This window comes from Elgaria multicarinata, chromosome 9 (assembly GCF_023053635.1).
Source record: "Elgaria multicarinata webbii isolate HBS135686 ecotype San Diego chromosome 9, rElgMul1.1.pri, whole genome shotgun sequence".
Lineage (NCBI taxonomy): Eukaryota > Metazoa > Chordata > Lepidosauria > Squamata > Anguidae > Elgaria > Elgaria multicarinata.
In genome coordinates, this window is record NC_086179.1 from 92,610,431 (window position 1) to 92,625,191 (window position 14,761).

Consider the following 14,761-nt stretch of genomic DNA (forward strand, 5'->3'; position numbering starts at 1 on the left):
CTAATGCCAGGCAGTGCATCCATGACATTATTCCAACATGGGGGAAAACATCTCTGAATAGAAGAAAAGCAGCAGTTTCTTTCCCAAAATGCCTAATGACTGTAAAATAAACAGGCATGTATTTCTTGCATGTTGCGGTGTGTACCGGATTTTGACCTTCTTTTCCTACCTGGAACAGAACAGACCTGTGAGAGAGCCCTTAGAGAGGTTAGGTCATGAAATATGCCTAAGGATGGGTGAATCTGTCAAGCTCGAACTTGCAGAGTTTCTCATTTTCTCACTGCCAAGCTCATTCTGACTCAGGTCCACATTGGATTATGGGACTCCGCCCCCACCCCCACCCCAGAAATTCACATGTATTTCCATGTACGTTTTCCAAAACGTAAGCACAAAAAACAAGGTGCTAACCTTAACCAAAAACAGACAATTAAAAGAAAAGAAGTTAAGGATATAATTATAAATTAAAATTTAATACAAATGAAGTTGAATTATTAATACTTCCAAAGAACACTTATACATTTACAGATAAAGTTGACTCTGCCCATATGCGTTTCAACTTTTGTCTTCGTTAGTGGCCCAATCACTAAACTGCAGAGTACTAAAACCAGCATCCCTGGTGCACTCTACCTTGGGCTGCATTAATAGAAGTATAGCTTCCAAATCACGTAAGGTACTGGTTCCTCTCTATTCGGCCCTGGTTAGGCCTCATCTAGAGTACTGCGTCCAGTTCTGGGCTCCACAATTCAAGAAGGACGCAGACAAGCTGGAGCATGTTCAGAGGAGGGCAACCAGGGTGATCAGGGGTCTGGAAACAAAGCCCTATGAAGAGAGATACTGAAAGAACTGGGCATGTTTAACCTGGAGAAGAGAAGATTGAGGGGAGACATGATAGCACTCTTAAAATATTTAAAAGGTTGTCACACAGAGGAGGGCCAGGATCTCTTCTCGATCGTCCCAGAGTGCAGGACACAGAATAACGGGCTCAAGTTAAAGGAAGCCAGATTCCAGCTGGACATCAGGAAAAACGTCCTGACTGTTAGAGCAGTACGACAATGGAATCAGTTACCTAGGGAGGTTGTGGGCTCTCCCACACTAGAGGCCTTCAAGAGGCAGCTGGACAACCATCTGTCAGGGATGCTTTAGGGTGGATTCCTGCATTGAGCAGGGGGTTGGACTCGATGGCCTTGTAGGCCTCTTCCAACTCTGCTATTCTATGGTTCTATGAGTGTCATATAAAAATCCCTAATTTTGGGAATACCTAAGTCACCCCCTTTTTGAAAAAATAGTTCTCGTCGAAACGTGTATGGGCAGAGTCAATTGAGCACTGCTTTTATTTTATTACTTTATCTGTAAATGCCGAAGAGTGCTCTTTGGAAATATTAATAAGTTAACTTCATTTGTATTAAAATTTTAAATTTATAATCATATCCTTAACTTCTTTTCTTTTAATTCATTTTCCAAAATGTACACATAATTTGTGCAGGTCTTAAATGTACACATTCGTAATATGCATTTTACCATTGTGAAAAGTGTTCTATCTACATTTCTCAAATGTAGGCATCTTTTGTGCACACATTTCAAATGTATGATGGGGTGGTGGTGTTTAATGCATTTTCCCTCCTGAAAGTCTTGGAAAAATACGTATTTCCTCAGTGACATTTGTTCTGTGTTTAGTCTTGGAGGGTGAGAATTGGGTATTCTCGCATTAAAATGTGAAACCAACTAATTTCTCATCCATCCCTAAATATCCCTTACATCATAATTTGTATGTCTAGAACTCCTAGAACTTCAATGATTTTATTTCTCATATAGGCCTGTCATTATTGTAGTTGGGGGTGGGGGTTAGGGGAGCAGAACACTACAACTCACCAGTCCAACTCGTATGGCATCAGAGACACGGTAACAGAAGCCTCTAAGAACTCATTGTGTCCCTATTTGCATAGTCAGGCTAGAGTAAGACACTGCAGTATGACAAATGACGGAACTCGTGAAAGGGTGATGGTGTATATGTAGATGGAGAGCGTGTCCATAACTGCATCTATGCTATATGGAAGAAAGTAAAAATGTGCCAAAGACATCACTGGAATGGTGGGTAAACTTGTGTATTATCTTGGTAATCTCAGTGTCTGGGGTAAATACCAGATTTTGCCACATCTCATCTGTGTCCCAAACTGCAGCAGCTCACTTATTTTGTCCATTGAATTTGATGGGACCCATCAAGTTCCCATCAAGAACAAGTTCTGAGTTCTGTTTCTTGGTCATGCTCAACTATAGCTAATTCACGCATTACAGAGAAGAATGAAAAGAAGTGTCATGAATAAGTTGCCTTTTCTGCAGTAAGCTGCAAAGTGGGACTCAACGATCTCACCCACAAACCGATCCATGATAATCTGCCCCTATGGGGTAGGGCCCATCACTCAGTGACAGAGCACATGCTTTGTGTGTGGAAGGTCCCAGGTTTAACCCTCAGCACCTTGAATTAAAAAGCTCCCCAGCTTTTTTCCTCCAAGGAACCCAAGGCGGCGTACATAATCCTCCTCCTCAGCTTGTTATCCTCACAACAACAACCCTGTGAGGTGGGTTGGGCTGAGAGTAGGTGACTTGCCCAAAGTCACCCAGTGGGTTTCCATAGATGACTGGGGACTAGAACCCGGATCTCCCGTCTCCCTGTCCAACATCTTAGCCACTACACCACACTGGCTCCAGGGTTGGGAAAGAACTCTTCCCGAGACCATGAAGAATTTATTCCAGGCAAAGCTGACTCACACACACTATATGGCTTTGTACATTACAGAAGTGACCATGTGATGCGCACCACTCAAATAGAAAGAGCAACTGTTTAAACTACAAACAAGTACATCATGCAGCAATTCATGTGAAGAACATGACCACATCCAGGAGAAACTGCAAGGTATATATTGAGAGAGAAAAATAAGCAAACTTCTGACGTGCGGAGTGAAAATCTCTCACACAGGTTAATCTAACATTAGCAGTTTAAAAACAAAAAGAAAATCACCATCTTTGTTTCCTAATGAGACAGCTCTAACACCCAGATACAGATTCAGGACATCCAAAAGGTCAAAGATGTTTCTATCTGGAATTTACATTTAGGAAATTTGAAGGACAAAGCCCATTTTTCAGATTCAAATCGACTCTAAAAAAGAGCAAACACAATAGAATATTTCAGAACAAAGGTTTCTGCTTGGATTCTCCTCCAATCAAAGGAACACGTCATATAAAATTAGAAATTGCTGAATTCCCTTGAGCTTGTCAGAGCAGCTTGGAGAATAAGCCAAGCTACTTCTTAAAATAAAAATAAACGAATCTGGCTTTCCAGGTTTCCAAGCTACCATCCATCCCCCTTCCTTTTCACCTGAACGCTGAAGTGGGCAGCAACTGCATCAGTCAGGTGATGGGTAATTGGATTTTATTTCCAACTAAGTTTCCAAGTAAATATTCAGGAATGGCATTTTAGCTGGTAACTGACTACCTCAGAATAATTGAAGAAAATCTTGTCCGTTGTCGAAACAGACAAATTCAAAAACATTGCATGAAAAAAGTATTGACTTCATGTTCCACAAAAGTATTGATTCCATTTATTACTTAACTGGAATATACATTGTAGAGAAACACGATGTGGGAAGACTTTTATTTTAGTGACAAAGTTTGTAATTTTAGCAGAAAAAGTCAATAAAAATTAGAAGGAATGGCATACCAGCTACAGGCATTATTATTATTATTATTATTATGAGCCAAGTGCCAGGTTGGGGAAGATTACTATACAGCCTATTTTTGGAGCAGAGTTCTTTCTGTTGTTTCCAAGACTCTGTATTCTTCGCCTTTTCTCTAATACTAAACGAATTCATAGTTCATAACAATACACTTATTTAGAAATAACTGCAAGTCACATGTTCACACATGCAGAACTATACGTACCATGGGTTTGCTGTTGATATTACATTTTTGTAGCCACCTCATAAAAAGGAAACAGAAAATGTAACAGAGTCAAGTGTAGGGTTATTTTAGGGTTGTTTAACCCTCAAACAACCCCTGCTGCCCGGGTTCAGATGATGTGACAAACAATGGCAACGCTCTATCAGGGGTTTGTTTGTTTATTTATTTCGGTCATAGACCAGCACAGCAGAAAACATCATCACAATAATATTAAAAAACCCCAACATACAATAAAATACATACATAAAATACAAAAAACACGGCAGTCTCAGCCTAAGTCTAAGGTACAATAAAATTCTTCAACATCAATTTCCGTTGGCTTATGGCAGCCGCACAAAAACTGACCACTTTTAGAGTAACCTGAGGATTCTGATCCGATAGAATATGTTTTATGTAATATTCATCTGATCTACCGGGAGTTTGCTGCAAGATAGAGGTTATAAATGTTTGGCGCAAATCTTGATAAAAGGAACAATACAGCAGAACATGGCCTACTGTTTCCACTTTACCCATCTCACAAGGACATACCTGTTCTTGGTAGGGTATATTTCCAAACCTTCCATCCAAAAGGGCTGAAGGGTTATCAGGGGTTGAATATTCAAAATGTCCCCTCTCACCTTGGCTTAAATAAGGTGGTGATAATAGGGTGACCATATGAAAAGGAGGACAGGGCTTCTGTATCTCTAACAGTTGCATTGAAAAGGGAATTTCAGCAGGTGTCGTTTGTATATATGGAGAACCTGGTGAAATTCCCCCTTCATCACAACAGTGAAAGCAGCAGGAGCTATACTAGAATGACCAGATTTAAAAGAGGGCAGGGCACTCTGCTGTGATGAAGAGGAAATTTCACCAGGTTCCCCATATATGCAAATGACACTTGTTGAAATTTTCTTTTCAATACAACCGTTAAAGATACAGGAGCCCTATGGTCACCCTAGGTGATAAGTATGAAAAACCCAGAAAGCAGGCACCTACCTACCTTGGGGAAAGGGGAAAGAGAGCTCAGACCTTTGGTTGTGTAGCTATGCAGCAGCGACGGCTGCTTTTCTCATCAAGGACAGGGCAACAGCAGCAGAAAAGCTGAGTGTAACTAAGGTACATAGAGTTAATGAGGATGAAATCTCTTCCCTTCCACAGGATGGGTGGAACATGTCGGAATGGACTGAGCTGGCAGCAGGGGAAAGTGTATCAGGAAACAACTCCAGCAGACAGATGGCTAGTCTTTGATCAGCAATCTTTCCTGAAGTTCCAGGTTTCCACACTGGCCCTGGTGGGCCTTGACATGACCCAATACAATGCAGAGTGGTGAGTTGGAATAAACTAGTAGGGAAGGAATTGAGGCAGGAGTATAAACCCTGCCAAAGGAAAAAAAGGGCTGTTTTTGTTTAGTTGAACTGTATCTTTTGTTTGCAAAAACAGCCTGAGCTGCAACAAAGCTGTAGAAACCTTGGGGCCCCCACCCAATATAGAATAACGCTTGTACAGATGACCTAATCCGCTGAGCGATTTTCTCCAGCCTTTCTCTCTCTTTGAAGTAAGGGATGAGTTTTGGGATGCTTGGCACACCAGAAATTTAAGGCAAAGCATTTCAAGATACAAGCCTTCATTATCTGGAATGATCTCCCCGACAAGGCCCACTTGGCACCAACACTGTTATCTTTTCAGTGCCAGGTCAAGACTGTCCTCTTCTCCCAGGCGTGTAGCAGCATATGTTGAGTCTAGCCCAGAACCATCTTTAGGTCTGGCTGACAGCTCAAAGTTGTTTTTAAATGCATGTTGTTTTCGTACGCTGTCTGTTTTACATTTTCTTTGGTTTTAAATTTTATGTATCGATTTTTAATGTTTAATGCTTTACTCTTTTGTAAACTGCCCAGAGAGCTTCAGCTATGGGGTGGTATATCATCATCATCATCATCATCATCATCATCATCTTCTTCTTAAAAACCACACGTCTTCAGCAGTATTTTTTTTAACCTGCCCCTGTATTTCTACTAGCCATGAAGGCTGCCACCCATGTGCAATTATTTTTGAATTGCTCTGATTTTGGGAGCTTTGTCCATAATAAGTAGGAACTCATCATGGGTGTTGGCCCATTCTTTTTGTACAGCTGTAGATTTTGGGGCACTGAGGGGAATGGCAGCATGATCCGGGCTGATGACCGTCGCTCTGCTCCTGCAAGAGGCAGCAGAGCTGATAGTTAAAACCCCACCACCACATCCACCCCTTTATAAACTTACAATAAGAAGTCTGAGAGCTGCTACAAAAGAAAAACAGGAACTACGGTGCAATATCAGCTTTTGTCTTTAAAGTGGAATTCTGCGCTTGCTGGGTTGGTTTGTACATAATCATGAGCTCTATGCAGGCATTCTAAATTGTGTAAGGTAAACGTGAGAGAAGAGAGAGTTGGGGGAAGACTGTGCAAGAATGCATACGTTGGGCATAGAATCATAGAATAGCAGAGTTGGAAGGGACCTACAAGGCTGTCGAGTCCAATCCCCTGCTCAATGCAGGAATCCACCTGTCTACACCTCCCGGCATTCCAGGAGGGATGGGGGAGGATCTCGCGGTATTCTGCTCGCCTTTGGACAGACGGCGCGTACGACATCCCGGGAGGAACGAGGGATGTTGCGGCCACCATTTTTTAAAAATTTTTTTTTTACAGATGAGTGCATGAGTGCTCCAATGGGAAAGTAATTGGGTTTTTTTAAAAAAACTGATCGTGCTCCCCCCTCCCACTCCTGACAGGCACGGAGCGCCTGAAGAGCTCAGTGCCCGGTTCCTGGCACCTCGCGTTTACTCGCGAGGAGCCAGGACGAAACTGGGACAGCCGCCCACACCTCCTGCGGTCTCAGAACGATCCTGAGACCAAGAGAAAAATCGAGCTAAAGTCTGTCCCAGTTTTCCCAGGGAAATGGAGGGATCATCCTTCCCTGCCCCCAGGATCCCCTGTGCTTCATGTGGACACACAGGGATGATCCCGGGGCGATCCCTGGGATAAGGCATGGTCTAGACATGCCCATTTACAATTTTACCATTCTCCATGTGTAGAGGAAAATCAGGGTTCTGCAGAGGCTCTCCCCCATAGAAAGTTCCTCTCCCCGTGTGGAGGGCTCCAAAAACTATGGCAGAACTGACACGCTTATCCCCGCTCTCCTTCCTCATATGATTCAGAATGCTGAAATAGGGCTAATGTCTCTCCAAAATGTTATGAATCCACTGCTGTTTAAAAGGTTGCTTTTGAGGTTTCCAGTGACAACTTCACTGCTATATACAATGTCTTAAGAGGCATTTATGCAAGAATACAGGTTATTTGGTCCAAAATAATGAGAAGTATAGCAAATCTTGAAGTATGAACCATCACACTTTTCATTCAGTTAAAATCTTTGTATATGTTCGCCCATCACTATAACATGCACGAACACATCAGTAAGAAAGCAGACTAAAATGCAAGTTTTCACATCACTTCCAGTTGGCTGGTTCTGACGGTTCTCCACTTCTGTGCATTTGTATGCTGAACATTTAGTGTTTCCATGTTCTTTTGAACCCTGGAAACAGGCTAATTGTTTGCTACACATGCCAGAAAACTTTCTTCAATTAGAGACAGTCACTGGCACATGGCATTAATAATTAACCATGCACAGGATGCTCCAGGTCCAGAGACAGTGGTACCATACTTTGAGCCACAGTGCAGCATGTTTTCTCAGTTCCTCTGAACAGACAGCACTAATTTGTCTTCTGGGAAAACATTCCGTCGTAATTTTTTAGGCAACTGATCATGTTGTGGTTATCATGATTCTTTTGATCAGCAAAGGTATTGCGGATTTCATGGCTTAGCTTTTAAAAGGCACAGAGCACCAGCGGACGGTCGTCATGGCCCTGCTCATGTCGTTTGACAACAACCAGCGAAAGGATTGGTTCTCAAAATGGTAGCTGATAGACATGTGAGGAGCAAGCTAGTCACGTAAAATGATGACCTCTTTAGTTGTAGATCGCAAGCTGAATATGAGCCAACAGTGCGATATGCCTGCATGAAAGGCAAATGCTATTTTGGGCTGCACTAATAGAAGTATAGCTTCCAAATCACATGAGGTACTGGTTCCTCTCTATTCGGCCCTGGTTAGGCCTCATCTAGAGTATTGCGTCCAGTTCTGGGCTCCACAATTCAAGAAGGACGCAGACAAGCTGGAGCATGTTCAGAGGAGGGCAACCAGGGTGATCAGGGGTCTGGAAACAAAGCCCTACGAAGAGAGATACTGAAAGAACTGGGCATGTTGAGCCTGGAAAAGAGAAGATTCAGGGGAGACATGATAGCACTCTTCAAATACTTAAAAGGTTGTCACACAGAGGACGGCCAGGATCTCTTCTCGATCCTCCCAGAGTGCAGGACACGGAATAACAGGCTCAAGTTAAGGGAAGCCAGATTCCAGGTGGACATCAGGAAAAACGTCCTGACTGTTAGAGCAGTACGACAATGGAATCAGTTGCCTGGTGAGGTTGTGGTCTCTCCCACACTAGAGGCCTTCAAGAGGCAGCTGGACAACCATCTGCCAGGGATGCTTTAGGGTGGATTCCTGCATTGAGCAGGGGGTTGAACTCGATGGCCTTGTAGGCCCCTTCCAACTCTGCTATTCTATGATATGCACAGTTTCTCTGCTATCAGAATGGAATTCGTTCTTTTCATAAGGGATACTTGAAACTTGTCCTTTATTTTTGTGGATATTTTCACCTTACTGCATGATCACATCACATGTTTCGGACACTTATCCGCAAAAACAGGCATGCAGGATTTTTAAAATTATTATTATTATTATTATTATTATTATTATTATTATTATTATTACTTGTATCCCGCCTTTTGCCCAATGCTGGGCCTCAAGGCGGCCTTACAAAGTTTAAAACATACATGGGGGGGGGGGACAAAACCATAAACGTTTAAAATACACAACAAAATTAGAAGACATTAACATAGATGGGGGGCCAGACTATTCCCCAAAGGGCTGCTGGAACAAAAAAGTTTTTGCCTGCTTCCGTAAGCCCATCAAGGAGGGAGCCAGCCTAGCTTCCCCAGGAAGAGAGTTCCAGAGCACCGGAGCAGCCACCGAGAAGGCCCTCTCCCATATTCCCACCAAGCGCTCCTGTGAAGATGGTGGGACTGAAAGAAAGGCCTCTCCAGAAGATCTCAAAGCACGGGCAGGCTCATAAGGGAGAATACGGTCTTTCAAATAACTTTTTTGCAAGGTGGATACAAATCGTTGCTGCACACTGCATGCAATGACCTGGCTTGCATGATCAAAATACGCCATGGTGGCTTATTTAAATGGTGGTGCGATTTCCCTTGTCACCACACAGGCATGGCTTGTTGTGTTGTCCAAACCTGGATGGTATGGCTTGTTGGAGGGGGAAACAACCCTCCAATAACCCTACAACAGCCCATGGCTTATTTTCCCCTCCAAACAACCCATGCCACCTGTGCCTGGCACATCCTATGATTTGAATAAGCCAGGGTGGCTTAAATAAGCCACAGCTAAATAAACACAATCAAATAAGCCATGGTGGCTTATTTTGATTGTGCAAAAAATCCCATTTAGTATCCTCCGAAGACTTAATTGTGTATCATGTTCCCTGTTGAACAAATTATGACAATAGTGCAATACAGATCCACAACATTTTTGTGCATCGTACACACATTAGTAGTTGTAGCAGATTTAATTGTACATTATATTTTTTAATGCCAAAACACAGACAGCAGTATACAAATCATCACTGCGCATTGCATGGAAATTTGTCTCATCAATGTTCCCCACTCAAAACCCAGCACTATAACGCAGGTCTGAATTGTTTTATTATTTTATTTATTTACTATTACAGTTAGATCATGCCTTTTTTTTCCTTCCAAGGAACCCAAGGCAGCAAACATAATCCTCGCAACAACAACCCTCTGAGGTGGGCTGAGCTGAGAGTCTGTGGCTGGCCCAAAGTCACCCAGTGGGTTTCCATGGCCGAGTGGCTACGGAAGCTCACCCAGATCTCAGTCTAGAACCCAGATCTCCTGACTCTCGGTCCGACACTCTAGCCCAGTGGTTCCCAAAGTGGGCGGTACTGCCCCCTTGGGGGCGGTGGGATTGCATAGGGGGGCGTTAAGAGGCAAGGGGGCGGCAGTGGGGGACTCAAGGTGGTCTTTTCCGAGAAGCACCTGTCCAGAAGGTCTTAAAACCCAGGGACATTTTTATGGGAGAAGGTCCCAAGCCATATAGGGGAAGAATCTACACATGTATTAATACCGTTTAAGAAGAGTCCTTTTAACGGTGAATTGAAATGTTTCAAAAGCACCAAAACACTAATGAAGAGACATACCCTGCTTGGTGGGCCCCGCCACACTGGTTGCAAAACAGAGGCGTTCGCTCTCTTTTCCCTCCCTCCCTCGGCAAGCCTGTGGCAGGTGCTTCCCATTTAAAGGGGCCACGCGCAGGGGGCACTGGGCATGAGTTTGTGGAACCAAGGGGGCAGTTACCAGAAAAAGTTTGGGAACCACTGCTCTAGCCGCTACACCACACTGGCTCTCATCATTGTTATGTATCACAACTGCATAGTTTAAGTTGCCATTTTCAATGATCCAAATAAAATGTTTGCAAACTTGCTGCTTGTTTTCACCTTGGAAGCAGAACATCACTGATATTTAGCATTTACATTATATTTTAATCTTTATTTGTAAGAAGAAGAAATCCCTTGCACCTGACTCACCCATCTCCATCTTCACTGGCCACTATGGAAGGGGCAAAACCTATGAAAGCTCAACCTGCAACAGACATCCCCAACCTGTGCCCCTCCAAATGTGTTAAGACTACAAATCCAACCATCCTCATCACAACCCAGCTGGTGGCTAGCAGTGATGGGAGTCGAAGTCCAACACATCTGGAGGGTGCAAGGTTGGGTAAGGCTAATCTAAAATATATTTGTAAGATGCCCCAAAGAACTCCCCCCCCTTTTTTTTTTTACAAACAATGGTGTTAAAAATGATTTTGGTTCATTTGAGGAATTACCTCTGAAAATTGTTCTTCTTAAAGTTCTCAGGTGTGGTCATGTTTACATTCATATCGCAATGTGTAGTAGAGTGTACTACTTGTCACCTTTTTAAAAAATTGGAGTGTAAAGCAGAATATTGTATAGGTGAGGGAAATAGAAAGAGAGTGACACTTTACCACTAGGTGTCCCCTTCCTCCCTTTCTAATTCCTCTAAAGACCAGACTTTTACAAGTCTCCGTCTCCTTTTTGACAATGGACAGGTGAGGACTTTGCCAGATGGCAGGAAGAAAAGACTGAAAGCAGATTTCTGCTTGGCACCTGCTATCATTACAACTCTGATCCTTCCAACACCTGGAAACCACAAGACCACATGCAAATTACTGGGGTGGACTTGTACATATAGGAGCTCACATTCATACACCACTCATATAAGCAGGGTAACAGAGGAGAGCCTTTAGCTGGTGAAGGCACGAATTTAAGCCGGAATCTTCTATAGGTGCAAGCCATGGCCTCTTTCCAAATGTGGAACACCACACGTGCTTTTGAAGCTAGACATCTCTACTCTCAAAGTTGAAATGCTATGTCTCATGGTAGGTAATGTACAAACTGGCCCTTTGATCCTTGACACATATGACAAAAAAATGACCCTGGTTAACCAATAAATCCTGTTGCACTCCACAATAGAGTGAACACACAGCCACGTTTCTAGAGCTCCAAGCAAAATGTATGAAGTTTGATAGAAATATACACCAAACCAAGTTGTAAGTTTCATATAAATCAGTATATGTAAGTTCAGAAAAAGCTTATTGTATGCTTCTCAAACCAAACATAGTGTGAAAATTATTATTAACTTATTATTATTATTATTTATTATCTAAAGCTGGAGAACCATTTAAAAACATGAAAATGATCATCATGGTGTGGGAAGAAATTCCAGCTACTCAAGACCTTATACCAGAGGTCCTGGACCTTTTTAGGGCAGTAGGCACATTTGGAATAATGCCATGGGGGCTATTCATAAAATAGCTGTGGTGGTGGACATGGCTAGTCCCAAAGCACCTACTTCACAGAAGGTGAACTGGTGGAGCTAGAAGACAGGCAACCAGTCCAAGAAATAGAATCCAAGAAAGAAGAGTGGGAATTGAGTCCCTGTTCAGACAACAAGCCTGCTCAGATGACACGCTAAGCCACAATGGTTAAAATCTTGAGCTAACCATTAAGGCTTAGTGTGTTGTGTGAACCATTCCTAACCATGGTGGCTACATAACCATGGTTTAAACATGCTCACTAACCATTTACTGCAAAAGGTTTAGCGGCCTAACCATGGCTTAGCGTGTTGTCTGAACAGGCCCAATTACTCCTTTGAACCCAGTTTTCTGTTCCATACAAAACAGCTATTTAATATCCACGCACATACAATGCACTCCTTGCTCCTTCCTTTGCTGCCCGCTGCAACTCTCCTGCTGACCCCAACCCTCGTGCTATCTACCGCTGAACAGAGATCATTGTGCTCAGTCCCAGTTTTGCAGGCTCAAGGTTATACTCATAGGAGCGGACAGAAGACAAGCTTGAGGTTTCTTCAAATACCCTGAGATCACTAATAACTTACATATCAGCAGAATTTAATTAAAATTATGTTTACGAAACAAATACAATAAAAATAATAATCAATAAATACATAGGCAATAAAAATGGAAGTTACCAATAAAACCAGCAGCCCAAGAACTACAGAAAGGCCAGAAAAAACAGACAGATCTTCAGGGCTTTCTTGAAGACCTGGAAGGAAAGGGGCTGATGAACCCTTGATGGAAGATAATCCCAGAGATGTGCTACTGCTCTAGAGAGCCATTTGTATGGGGATTCATTCAAAAATAGTATCCCCTGTCTGAAGTGGTATAATCAACTCTCTCTCAGGATTCTTGCATCAGTTCTTGACACTTGCATAGATCTGGCCTACGTCAGTCTCTCTCTTTCTTTTCAGATGCTAAAGTTGATAACAAAACCACTTTGGTCTAATTGTCATGAATGATCCACTTTCCGTGACCATATTCAACTAAAAGGGTTATGATATGAAAAAACGAGGCACCATGCCCTTAAAAACTTACCAGGCAGTTGAACTTGGAAAAGACATCAGTGGTGGATTTAAAGCTTCTCCTTTTAATGGATGTACTGCCTGCGATGTTTGAGGCGTAGTCTGAGGTTGCGTCTGAGTCTGTACTTGTCTTGGGTCCTGAGCAGGCTTAATCCACCGGCTTGGTTCCGGTTTCATCCATTTCCCCTGGATTCCCCATCTTGCTAGATATAGTTTGCAAATATCGTAGTTCATTGAGGAATAATACAAAAAGTCCAATACCAGCAAGACCACAACAAAAAACCCATAGATCCACACACCTAACAACGCGCTGTAATTGCTGCAAAAAAAGAAATGACAAAACAAATGTTAACAATCCATTATTGCTGCCACCATGTCGCTTAATATTTTTTTAAAAAAAACATATAAACTTGTCTATCTGTCAGAATATTTATCTATATTTTCTTATTGTACTTATCTCCCTCTCTTCTTTTACAACATTCAAAGTAGCTTACATGGGGAATCCCAGTGGTTTTCATCCAGGCACTAATAATGAGTTGTATCCAATGCTAATCCTACTTTGAGTAGACCAACTGAAATGAATCTGAGACAACCCAATATACGTACCTACTTAGCTTCAAGAATGCTACAGTATCAGGTGATCCCAAGTCCATTCACTGTGCCTATAATATTAGTACAAGCTTGTCGTGGTGATGCCAATGAATCAGACAAAAACATATGAGTATTTCTTCTGGGAGCAAGTTTTGGCTTTTTCAAGGTTTAGCCAGAAGAGCAACAAAATCCTGCAAAAACGCTTTACTAGAGATTTTGGTGGGATTGAAAAAAAACTGGACGTGCCTACCATGGGCAAAGTTGACTCTACAATGACAGATCAAAGTCTCTGAAATGCTATTGTCTGTGCAAAATGTGACTGAAACTCTGCCGACGTAAAGAAAAGAATGCGATCAATGGAAGCACGTGGTGTGGTTTTGCTGGACAATTTAAGATTGAAGGTGGGGAAAACAACATTTTTGAATACGTCCTATTAAAAACAAGAACATTCACAGAAGACAGAAGAAAATTTGCATGTCGTGGAAAATGGCATGTATTTTTCTTTGTGCTGGAGATTTCCTTTCCTTTTCAACCATGCAGTAGTAGGTCAGTCCAGTAAGAACTGCACCATATGATCCTGCTGATTGTGTAGCTCAGCTCTAAGAAAAACACAGGTTCTGCCAAATTACTCCCTCTGGTCTTGCTTTCAACTTGCTGAGCGCTCCATCTTTAAACTAGGATTGTCTTAAGGGAACACAGTGTGCTGTAAACAAAAACAGTATGAAGTTGGGGGTTTGGGAGTCACGGTACCAGCTTGGAAACTAAATGTGTTTTTCTTCCATAGTTCTGCTTCTGTCAATGCTTTTGCCAAACCTATCACATTATACAATTATGCTCACAGCCTGGTTCATTTCTATGCTACCCTAGGTTCTTTGCTGTCCAGAATGTCACATAGATTACAATTGGATGCCACAAATTACCCTTGATATGGCAAGGGCGGGGGAAGGAAAGCACTTTATATGTAAATTTTATTACTCCAATAAGTAGGGAAATTAAGATGCAAAAAACCTCTTTGGGCCATTTTTTTTTAACTTTAATCAGAGCTCTTAAGTGATTTCCCCTCTTTTGAGTGTGATGGGCTGATTCTCATCTTACAAACTG

At 42.4% G+C, this 14,761-nt stretch overlaps 1 protein-coding gene across 1 annotated transcript in view; it reads right to left on the reverse strand.

The window, feature by feature from the left end:
- Positions 1 to 14,761, reverse strand: part of SHISAL1 (shisa like 1) — a 132,900-nt gene that overhangs the window by 39,051 nt on the left and 79,088 nt on the right. The window contains exon 4 of the mRNA XM_063133337.1: positions 13,083 to 13,388. Within this exon, the coding sequence (XP_062989407.1) occupies positions 13,083 to 13,388 (306 nt within the window). The remainder of the gene's footprint in view (positions 1 to 13,082; positions 13,389 to 14,761) is intronic.